This window comes from Dipodomys ordii, unplaced genomic scaffold, assembly GCF_000151885.1.
Source record: "Dipodomys ordii isolate 6190 unplaced genomic scaffold, Dord_2.0 Scaffold179, whole genome shotgun sequence".
Classification (NCBI taxonomy): Eukaryota; Metazoa; Chordata; class Mammalia; order Rodentia; family Heteromyidae; genus Dipodomys; species Dipodomys ordii.
Genome location: NW_012267395.1, coordinates 857548 through 868677, shown reverse-complemented (window position 1 = coordinate 868677; position 11130 = coordinate 857548). Strand labels below are relative to the sequence as shown.

At 58.2% G+C, this 11130-nt stretch overlaps 1 protein-coding gene across 1 annotated transcript; it reads left to right on the top strand.

Annotated features, from left to right (window-relative positions):
- Nucleotides 1-3310: 3310 nt before the first annotated feature.
- Dgat1 (diacylglycerol O-acyltransferase 1) lies at nt 3311-11022 on the top strand. The gene is made up of 17 exons (XM_013033849.1): nt 3311-3378; nt 4821-4908; nt 7239-7279; nt 7366-7451; nt 7535-7587; nt 7674-7779; nt 7948-8055; nt 8141-8215; nt 8306-8409; nt 8568-8606; nt 8679-8720; nt 8796-8840; nt 8923-9035; nt 9116-9181; nt 9265-9352; nt 9440-9502; nt 9588-11022. The coding sequence occupies exons 1-17, from the start codon at nt 3311-3313 to the stop codon at nt 9741-9743; spliced, it is 1341 nt and encodes a 446-aa protein (XP_012889303.1). The 3' UTR covers nt 9744-11022.
- The last annotated feature ends 108 nt before the right edge of the window (nt 11023-11130 follow it).

Genomic DNA, 11130 nt, shown 5'->3' with positions numbered 1-11130 from the left:
GGACCCCCGAGCCTCCTGGGCGGGCCCGGCTGGACGCGGGTCGGCGGGAGGGAGCGCGTGAGGTCGGGCTGGCTCCCCAGGTGCGCAGCCTGGAGCCGGCCCCCAGCCTCTCGCTCTGCCCTGGGCCAGGGGGCCGTGCAGAAGGGTTTCTTTCCTTGCAGACCCTCCCACGCGGGCCTGCATGTCTTATCTATTCTTCATTAGCGGTCAGGAGGGCCCTCTGTGTCACTAGAAAGTGCTCACTGTAGGCGCAGAGCTGTACCCGGTGTGGAGACTTGGATTCCCTGGTTAGAGTGCAGGAAGAGGCGATGGGGGTGTCCACAGGAAGGGACCTGCTGCTCTGAAGGAGAGGACGGAGCGATTGGGACTACACCCTGCCCGGCCCGGAGGAGGTGGCCGACCTGGACACTGCTGCCTGCTCCAAGCTGGCCCCCAGGCCACTCAAACCTTTTCCGGGGTTAATCCTGGCCTATGTGACTGGCTTAGAGAGAAGCTGAGGAGCGAAAAGGAAGTAGGCAGGGGGAGTCTGTGGGTGTCCTGTGGGGAGGGGGGCTCAAAGGCTGCCTTTTGGGCTGCTCACAGTTCACTGGGGAGATAAGATAAACCCCAGTGTGAGGCAGGTGTGGCTGGGCATGGACAAAGGTCGGGTACAGACTCCCTGAAGTCACTGGTGGATGGGGGAGGTCCTCCTGAGGTCTGGGGTGGTGCTGAGGGAGTTCGCCCCTCTCTACAAGGCCAGGGGGATGCTTAGCTGGACTTTGGAGAGGGTGGGAATTGGGGTCCTTTTGTATGAGAGTGGGAAAGAGGCCTCAACCGTACCACCTGGGATAGGCAGGGGAGGGCAGTGTTACCTACATCACATTGGTGAGTGCGCCTTTTCTGTGTCCCTGATGGTGTGAGGTCTTTGCAGAGCTGGGAGGGAGGGGGAGAGTCCTCTGCTGGAGTTGCTGTCTCCCTGGGCTGCACTCAGCTCGTCAGACTGATGCCCTCCCCTCTGGAAGTGAGGACATGCCAGCGAGGCTGCTCCAGCCTCTCCACCTGTCTCCGGGACTTGCAGGCCCGTGCTCCTGCCTCCACCCTGGGTGCAGGCCCCCGGGCCTCAGTGCTGGCAGGCCAGGCTCTCTGGGTGCTTTGGGGCTTGGCCTGTGTGTAGCTCACTCCATTGTCACTCCTTGCCGGCCGCTCCTCTTCCCTGCTTGTTGCCGCTCTTGGCCCAGGCCAGCCTTCCTCCTGATTTTGCCAACTCCTGCCTCCTCCCCTCCACACCACTTCTTGCTCACCGTGGGCTGAGCAGGTGGCCAGGCTCTGGGGGTGAGCTCACTTCTGCCCTTGGCAAGGTGAGGCTGGGAGGAAAGGTGCCCACCCTGCTGCCTGGGCTCTCTGTTTGGCCCGGGAAGTTTGGGGAGCCTGCCCCAGTCATCTTGTACCCCAGGGCCTAGTTGAGGATGGCCTGGAGGAGTGCCAGGGAGCAGTTGCCCGGAGGGTAGAAGTCTCATCTCTGCGCCCCTCCTTGCCCTGGACCATGTGGTCCTAGGAGGAGGTCCACACTGGAGACAGCGTCTGGGTGCAGCGCAGACCTGGGGGTGTGGGGTGTGAGATGGCCAGGTTCCTGCCCTGCCCACAGGAGAGGTGAGGAGCACTCCCTCCCGTTCTGTGAGGGTTGGCTGTGGGAAGGAAGGAGGAGGGCTGCTCCACAGCTTCTTGGCCCCAGGGAGCCAGAGATGCAGGCCGTGGTAGGGCCTCGGTAGGTGAGAGGGCGACAGCCTGGGCTGCTTCTCTCTCCCTGCTCACATCTGTGGCTTGTCCTCCAGTCCCTGTGGTGTGCTAAGCTCCTCTGTGGGCATTGGTAGATAGCCCCCATCTGGTTGGGGAGGAGTGTCATGGGCCAGGGGGGAGTGTCCCAGTACGAGCAGTTGGGGAAGATCTTGAGAGCCCAATGGAAGGGACATGGACAAAGCTCCTCTGACATCTGCTGTCAGCTTTGGAACCCAAGACCCTTTCCCCACTTCTGTCCTCCTCTTGGAGACAGCCAGAGCTAGAGCAGCAGGGGTCCCTTGGTGGCACCAAGGTCCAAGGGGAGGGAGGTCATATTATTGTGAAACACTGGTGGTGGTGTGAGGCTTCAGATAGTGCAGGTGAAAGAAAGCAAGCTTCAGTTGAGAGGGGTGAAGTGGTATGGCAGGGAGGCCGAGAGAAGCAGCCTCCTGACGGCCTCCTGGTGCTGCGACTCTGGGGAAACTCACACCTAGCCGGTTGGAGATGCAGGCAGCGAGCTGAGCTGGTGAAATGTTGCCTCAAGTGTATCAGTGCTTTGAAAGTCAAATGCAGACATGGGGAGAAAAAGGGGTCAGGTAGAACTCTCGATGGGCCTGTTGGACAGATACAGGAAGGCCAGGCCTACATTTGGGTGGGTGGGAGGGTTTGGACAAAGACAGAGGCTAAAGGCTGGATTGCTGTCTGACATGACCACTAAGGAGGGCATGGTCAGCCTAGGGCTACTGGAAGCTAATGTGATGGACTAGGCACAAAGCAGACCTGGGTCTGGGGGGCAAAGGGTGGGCCTGTTGGCATTGCCTCTCAGCTTTCTTGGCCCGTCCCCTGGCCCAACCAGAGCCAGGCTTGCCCTGTGGCACTGAGGTGAGGTCTTCCTAAGAGGGCATCTGTAGCTGCAGCAGCCCAGGCGTTTCTCCTGCTCAGAGGTCTCAAGGCAGGCATGTGTGTGGTGAGAAGGAAGAGGAGACATTTGCCTCTCCTCTTGCAAAACCAAGACCTTGCTCAATTTCCTTTTCTTCTTTCCTCCTCCTCCTTCTTCTTCTTGTCCCTCTCCCTCCCCCTCCCCCCTCCTCTTCCTCCTCCTCCTCCTCCTCCTGCTTCTTTTGTGGGGCTTCCTGGTGGCACAGCAGCCAGAGGGAAAGGTGCGGCTCAGCTGGTATGAGTGAGCCAGGGGCGGCTTCCTGGGATTTGGGCTTTGGTCTTGTTCCTGTTGTTTCTGCCTGGGCTGGGCCTTGTCCAGCCATACAGCGGTCCCTTCCCGGGATTGGCAGGCTCTCACTGGATGTCCCTAACCCCAGAACTATCTGGGAGTTTCCCACAAGAGAGGGCCTCCCTAATATCAGGTGCCTGGTCTTGTTGAATGTTTTCACTCCGCAGCCTCAGCCCAAGCAGTAACTTGGAACTTACAAGAGCCAGGCCATTGACTCAGAAAGGTGCCTGTTGGGTTGGGTACCTGGCTGGCCTTGGACCTGGTGCCTGTGTGGCTGTGTGTGAGGAGAAGGGGTTTTGGCTGTGGTGGAGGCCCCCGGGCACTACCATGGGTGATAGTGTGGGCCAGAGGAACAGTGTGGACTCCATTCCTCACCCTTTGCCCAGTAATGCCAGGTAGGCCCGTAGATTTCACAGATCCTCAGATCAGTGGCCTAAGAGCCTGGTTATAGTCTGGGTCTTCTGGTGAGCCAGTTTCCTGGCTTAAAATGCCTGAGCCCTATATAGGCCTGGACAACTACTCCTGAGATTTTATACACACACACACTTTTTTTTTTTGGTCTGGTCGTGGGGCCTGAACTCTCGGCCTGGGCGCTGTCCCTCAGCTCTTCAGCTCAAGGCTAGCGCTCTACCACTTGAGCCACAGCGCCACTTCCGGCTTTTTTCTTTTTGCTTATGTGGTGCTGAGGAATCGAACCCAGGGCCTCAGGCATGCAAGGCAAGCGCTCTACCACTGAGCCACCTTCCCAGCCCTTCTTTTCTCTTTTCTGTGTGTGTACTGCGGCATGGACTTAGGGCCTTGGTGCTGTCCCTGAGCTTTTCATACTCAAGACTAGGGCTTTACCACTTGAACCACAAGAGTGTGTGTGTGTGTGTGTGTGTGTGTGTGTGTGTGTGTGGATAACCAGCACCTGGATACTTTTGGCTATTTGATGGTTAATTGGAGATGAAAGTCTTCTCCGCTGCTGGGCTCAGTGGCTCATGCCTATAACCCTAGCTATCGGGGAGGCTGAAATCTGAGGATTGTGGTTGGAGCTAGCAGGAAAATCTGTGAGACTGTAATTTCCAATTAAACAACCCTCTCCCCCCCAAAAAAAACGCCCACACAAAAAATAGAAGCAGAGCTGTGGCTCAAGTGGTAGAGTATTAGCTTTTGTAGAGTACTAGCTTTGGGCACAAAAAGCCCAGGGAGGGCTGGGAAGGTGGCTCAGTGGTAGACTGCTTGCTTTATATGCTTGACGCCCTGGGTTTGGTTCCTCAGCACCACATAAGCAGAAAAAGCTGGAAGTGGTGCTATGGCTCAAGGGGTAGAGCTTTAGCCTTGAGCTGAAGAGCTGAGGGACAGTGCCCAGGCCCAGAGGTCTCATGACTGACAAAAAGAAAAAGAAAAGAAAAGAAGGAAGAAAGAAAGAAAGAAAGAAAAGCCCAGGGATAGCACCAGGCCCTGAGTTCAAACCCTAGCTCCCCCTTCTCCCCAGCATACACACAACATCTTAAACCCCAGGACTCCCCCTCCCCACACAGTCTTAAGTCTCAGACTTTTCTGTCTGGGCTGGCTTCTAACTGCGGTCCTCAGATCTCAGCTCCTGAGTAGCTAGGATGGCAGGCGTGAGCCACCGATGCCTGGCTCCTCCTGCTTCTTGAGAGGGTTCATCGAGGCCTGGGGGTCTGGGAACTTCGCCCACTGTAGCTGCGTGGCTGCTTGCAGGACCCTGCCTGGTTGGCCCCTTCTCCACTTACAGATAGGGAATGAGCGGTGTGTGGACAGAAGAGGCCGCGCGGATGGTGGCGGCCTTGTAGCACCTGCCCACAGGTAGGGCCTGTACTTTCTTTGCCAGATGCCATCGCCTGCAGGATTCCTTGTTCAGCTCAGATAGTGGCTTCAGCAACTACCGTGGCATCCTGAATTGGTGTGTGGTGATGCTGGTGAGTAGGGCGGGGTGTGGGGCAGGCCAGCCTCAGCAGGCGTGTTAGACTCTTCCACGTGGTGTAGTCTCTGTTGTGTGGGTGATCTGGGGTCTGTGTCTGATTGCTTTAGTCCCCAGGGGCTGCCAGCCCTGGCTGGTAGAAGGAGACGAGGCGGTCCCTGGCAAGCCATAGGGAATTAGATTGAATTCCGGGAGAGCCCCGTGGATAGTGGGAGGTTGAATAGTACCCTGGCTGGCATGGGAAGGCAGAGGGAGAACCAATAGTCACCTTCTTGTCCCACACCTGAGCTGGGAGGAGGAGGCGGCATTTTGTGGTCACACAACTCCCCCGGCAAAATGTGAAAGAAGTCTTGAGGGATCGGGTGCCATGTGGCCTTACAGGCGTGGAGCCTCCAGAAGGCCTGGCCACGGGTGGCCTCTTGGCCCATCTCTCAGCCATGGGTCCCCCTGGGCAGCCCCGCACCATGTTCAAGGCCTTCGGCCTCGGGGGCCTGCTCGCACGCTCGCACGCACGCACACAGGTTGTGGGGGTGTGACAGAAGCCCCACCCTTGGAGCAGTGGAGTTGGAGGCTCAAAGGGCAGCCTGAAGGGCAGGGCAAGGGGCAACTTGTGCCCAGTCTGCTCCTCAGGCTGATGTGGTCTGAGGCCTTTGAACCTACTCACAAGTGTCTGTTTCTGCTTTGAGTGTGCCTCCTCTGGCCGCCAGGGTTGAAGGGTTCTGTGTGCACCACACAGCTGCATCTCAGGAAGGGCCCGAGGCTCTGGGCCTCCTTGCCCTGGGGACGCCTCAGTCTCAGCCAGCTGTGCAGGGAGCGCTGGGCCCAAGTCCAGCCTGGCTCCACGGGAGATGAGCTGTCTCATTTTTGGCCCAGTCTGATCTGAAAAAGAGGCTTCTGGGTAAGGAAGGTCCTCAGCCTGTACAGTGTTTCCTTGCAGCCTTTTCCCTATGTCCACTCTGTAGAGGGGATTGTGCACCTTAGCTCCCATTTGCCTGTTACAGGCTTTCAGGAGAGGCCTCTCTGCTGAGTGATATTGTAGGGTCTCATGTTGGGCTGGGCGGGCGGAGGTGGGCAGGCAGCAGCCCTTATGTCTCTAGGCTTTTTTTTTTTGCCAGTCCTGGGGCTTGAACTCAGGGCCCGGGCACTGTCTTAGAGCTTCTTTTGCTCAAGGCTAGAGCTCTGCCACTTGAGCCACAGCACCACTTAGAGCCTTTTCTGTGTATGTGGTGCTAAGGAATTGAACCCAGGGCTTCATGCATGCTAGGCAGGCACTTTACCACTAAGCCACCTTCCTAGCCCTCATCTCTAGGCTTTTTACATCCTCCGTGAAGCCTTCTGTGAGAACACCCAGGCGAGAGGCCTAAACATGTTCCTGCCGGGGCTGGCTTTGAACCTCGATCCTCAGATCTCAGCCTCCTGAGTAGCTAGGACTATAGGCGTGAGCCACTGGCGCCCAGCTTTAAACATGTTCCTTTGCCCATGTTTCCTTTCTGTATCACAGGACCTGAGCCTGGGGAGGTAGCCTAAGTTGGTGACATCAGGACCCAGCTGCTGGGGACTGGAGTGTTGTTAGAGCAACTGGGACAGAGTACCTCATCCTTGACCACTTTGGTGGTGTCTTCAGGCTGCCCCTAAAGCTGGGCTCCATAGCAGCTGTCCTGGCTGGAGGACTAGGATGGGCAGCTCTCTCTCCTCAGCCTGGCCCTCCAGTAGGGACTGACCTGGAGCTCAGCTTTGACAGACTTCCCCCTTGTGGTATGGGGGCTTTGTCATCACTGGTAATGGGAGGCTGAACACAGTACTGCTAGAGACCAGGGTGGCTGCACAGGGAGCTTGTCTGCTACTGAAGGTGTGGCACTTGGGAGGAGTCTGCTAGCAGGAAGAGTCTCTTCTGCACAGAAGGCAATGAGAGACTTTTCTTTTGTCTTTATTCTGGTGTGTGGTCAGGTAGGTGGTGAGTCTCAGGGCTTGCTGTTAAAGAATAGTGTGGCTGGGCCTGGGAAGGTGGCTCAGTGGTAGAGTGCTTGCCTGGCATGCATGCGGCCCTGGGTTCGATTCCTCAGCACCACATAAACAGAAAAAGTGGGAAGTGGTACTGTGGCTCAAGTGGTAGAGCGCTCGCCTTGAGCTGAAGAGCTGAGGGACAGCGCCCAGGCCCAGAGTTCAGGCCTCATGACCAGGGGAAAAAAATAATAGTGTGGCTGAGTCTTTAAAGCTGAGGCTGCTCCCCAGGCCTACAGTTTGTGCTTCAGAGATGTAAGAGAGCTGGGAGATGCTGATCTGTAAGAGTGGCCAGCATCACAGGGCCGAGCCTTCTGTCTCTTGCAGATCCTGAGCAATGCACGGTTGTTTTTGGAGAACCTTATCAAGTGAGTAAACATGTTAGGCCCCTCCCTTCCCCACCTACAGAATGACCAGGCCTCCACCACTCAGGCCTCCACCACCCCACTTCTAGGTACGGCATCCTGGTGGACCCCATCCAGGTGGTGTCTCTGTTTCTAAAGGACCCCTACAACTGGCCTGCTCCATGCCTGGTTATTGGTGAGCCGGGCTCAGAGAAGGGCCCTGGGTGGGCACCAGGCTGGCCTGGCCTGAACCTTCCTCATGGGTATCTCTGTCCTCAGTGGCCAACATCTTTGCTGTGGCTGCATTCCAGATTGAGAAGCGCCTGGCAGTGGTAAGTGCCATAATTGCTTGAAGCTGAGTTTGCTGGAGGCAGGCTCTCCTTGGTGGGTCCTGGCTGAGTGCTCTGCCCCTCCCCAGGGTGCCCTGACAGAGCAGGTGGGGCTGCTGCTGCATGTGGCCAACCTGGCCACCATCATCTGCTTCCCAGCAGCGGTGGCTTTGCTGGTGGAGTCCATCACTCCAGGTGAGCTGGTGAGCTGCCCCCGCCCCAACCGCTCCAGCCCCTGGGGGCAGCTCCAGGCTCAGTCTGGTGGATGCGGTCCCTGGGGTGCATGGGTCTCTGAGGCTGAGCCCCTACTCTGTGGTTCCTATTGTTTATGGGTGGCTGTGGGCTAAGATGCCTCTCCTGCAGTGGGCTCCGTGTTGGCTCTGGCGTCGTACTCCATCCTCTTCCTCAAGCTCTTCTCCTACCGGGATGTCAACCTGTGGTGCCGTCAGCACAGGGCCAAGGCTAAGGCTGGTAGGATTTGAGTCTGGGGGCTTACCTGGGGCTGGGCCTAAGCAGCATGGCCCCCCATCCTCCCCTACGTGGGCTTTACTTGCAGCCTCTGCAGCAAAGAAGGCCAATGGGACTGCCACACAGAGCGCTGTGAGCTACCCAGACAACCTGACCTACCGGGGTGAGGGCCCAGCGGGCAGGGCCGGCCCAGGGCAAGGGCCAGAGGCAAGATCAGGCAGGTTTGGCTCTCACCTCTTCCCTTCCCTTCCAGATCTCTACTACTTCATTTTTGCCCCAACTCTGTGTTATGAGCTCAACTTTCCCCGCTCCCCCCGAATCCGAAAGCGGTTTCTGCTGCGGCGGGTCCTTGAGGTGGTGAGGCTTGGGGACAGGGAGGAGTCTTAGGGCCTGGTGTGGGGGCCGCGGCTGCGGGTCCTTGAGATGGTGAGGCTTGGGGACAGGGAGGAGTCTCTTAGGGCCTGGTGTGGGGGCCGCGGCTGCGGTCTCAGGTGGCTGCTCTCCTTTCCCCCCAGCTGTTCTTCATCCAGCTCCAGGTGGGGCTGATACAGCAGGTAAGTGGGGCGAGTGGGGCGTGGGGAGGCGCAGCACAACTGGAGACCCACACGTGGAACCTTCCTTTGCAGTGGATGGTACCTACCATCCAGAACTCCATGAAGACCTTCAAGGTGAGCCTAGGTCCCCCGCTGGAGGGGGTAGGAGTGGGGGAGGAGCTGTCCGGCTGAGGCAGCCTGTTTCCACAGGACATGGAGTACTCACGCATCATAGAGCGCCTCCTCAAGCTGGCGGTGAGTGCCTGTGGTTTGCAGCGAGGTGGGCCTGAGGGACAGGTGTGTGTGGTGTTCTGGAACCTGGAGCCCTTCCCCACAGGTCCCCAACCACCTCATCTGGCTCATCTTCTTCTACTGGCTCTTCCATTCCTGCCTGAATGCAGTGGCGGAGCTTATGCAGTTTGGAGACCGGGAGTTCTACAGGGACTGGTGGTGGGCAGCTGGAGGGCGGTCTTCCCGTTGGGGCCTGGGCAGGCCCCTGAGCTCTATTCACCCTGTCTCTTTGACCCCAGGAATTCTGAGTCTGTCACCTACTTCTGGCAGAACTGGAACATCCCAGTACATAAGTGGTGCAGCAGGTGGGTGGTCTGTGCGCGCGTGGGGGTGGGTGTTGACCTAGGCCACTTCCCAGGGCCTCACCTTTGGCCTCTGTTTGCTCTAGACACTTTTACAAGCCTCTGCTCCGACGGGGCAGCAGCAAGTGGCTGGCCAGGGCAGGGGTGTTCATGGCTTCGGCCTTCTTCCACGAGGTGAGGGCTCTGCTCTTTTCTTTTGCCTTGTCTCTGGGTACGGACGTGGCCCACGGCTGAGACTCGAACCCCCTTTTCCTGTTCCAGTACCTGGTCAGCATCCCCCTGCGCATGTTCCGCCTCTGGGCATTCACCGCCATGATGGCTCAGGTGAGCAGCCCCGGCTGGCTACCTCACCCAGCAGCCCTCCCGGGCGCCACTCTAGCCAACTGACCTTGGCCCCACATGCCCCCAGGTCCCACTGGCCTGGCTTGTGGGCAACTTCTTTCAGGGCAACTACGGCAACGCGGCTGTGTGGCTGACGCTCATCATCGGGCAGCCGGTGGCCGTGCTCATGTATGTCCACGACTATTACGTGCTCCACTGCGAGGCCCCCACGGCAGGAGCCTGAACCTGCGCAGGGCACCTCGGCCCAGAGCGCTGAGGCCTGCTCCTGCCTCAGGAGGCCTTCCGCCCCTATGGGGCGCCCCGCTGTTCTCCTTAGGGGTGGTGACACCACACCAGCTGGCGGGAGCCAGTGCTAGGTCTGTGCTGCCCAGGGACCAAGGGTGTCAATAAAGTGCTGTCCAAGGCGACCTCCCTCAGCCTGGTGGGGGTGGGGTGGGGGTATCAGTGGGTGAGGGCCCATCCCACCCTGGTGAGTGGCAGTGCTGTGGGTAGCTGTCCCACAGGCTGGAAGCCCGGACATGCTCAAGATTCTTGGCCAAGGTTGTGGTGTTGGTGGATGTGTAAACGTATGTTCTTCTGGGTTGTGTGAACGACTGCTTAGCTACAGAAGTGGCAAACCATTGCAGCTAGAGTTCCTGGGCCACCTTGTGGTTTTGGAAAGATCAGACGAAGTACAACTTGGCCTGCTAATCCCAATGGAAGATGAACCTGCCTGGCTCGTCAGTCTCGTGGGTTCCCCACAGTTGGACTGCTCAGTGCAGGGGGCTGACTAGGCACCCCGCAGAGCAGTAATTTTTCCTGCTTCCTGGAACCCTCCCCTCCTCCCCTTACTTATGTGTAGCTTTCCTGGCAAAGGGGGACAGCCCTGTGACATCAGGGGTGCCTTGTCCCTAGACCCTGCCTAGTCCTACCAAGTCAGGGAGGGAGCAGAGGCCAGAGTAGGAGGTAGCCCAGGGATCCTAGCCGTTTCCCCTCCCCTCCCACCGGTTTTTTTTTGGTGGTCATTTAAAAACTTTTGTCTGAGGTCCAGTAACATGGCTATCTGCAGGGCGGGGGGCTGCCCTGTCAGCAGCCTGCCTAGCCCCCATCTATGGTGCCTTGTCTCCTGTAGCACGGCGGTGTTGGGGAGGAGGGGACTGTCTGAGAGCTCTCTTCTTGGAGTCCTGCAAACATGTTCGTGTACAGACAGCATCTCTGACCTCCCCGCCGCCGATGGCCATAACTCAGACTTGCTGGGACAGTAGGGGGCCTGCCTCCCCTCCCCGCTCTTAATCAGGAGAGCTTGATGCAGGGATCAGGGATGTTCAAATGCCCCCTGGCTGAGGCCACCTCCCCATCTGGTGTCGAGAACCCATGCAAATGTCTGCTAGCAGGAGCAGGGCCAGAGCCAGTCTAACGCTTCCTGGACATACATGAGGTGGCTCTGCTGAGATGACAGCCCATGTGCCACCTGTGCCCCCTGCCCTGAATGGATGCACCTTGGGAAAATACATCCTTGGGGGGGGGGGGCGGGAAAGAGTTGTCTTATGGTAACCAGGGTCCCCTCAATAAAAAGCTGTGAGCACCTAACAGTCTGTGGCATCAGGTGGGGCCTCCCAAGGTCACACAGC

Bases quoted from the DNA above. Each gene is read 5' to 3' on its own strand.
- Dgat1 (XM_013033849.1), top strand. From the start codon at position 3,311: ATGGGTGATAGTGTGGGCCAGAGGAACAGTGTGGACTCCATTCCTCAC. The intron at 7,588-7,673 runs GTAAGTGCCATA...GCCCCTCCCCAG, and splicing joins TTGAGAAGCGCCTGGCAGTG to GGTGCCCTGACAGAGCAGGT. The intron at 9,503-9,587 runs GTGAGCAGCCCC...ACATGCCCCCAG, and splicing joins TCACCGCCATGATGGCTCAG to GTCCCACTGGCCTGGCTTGT.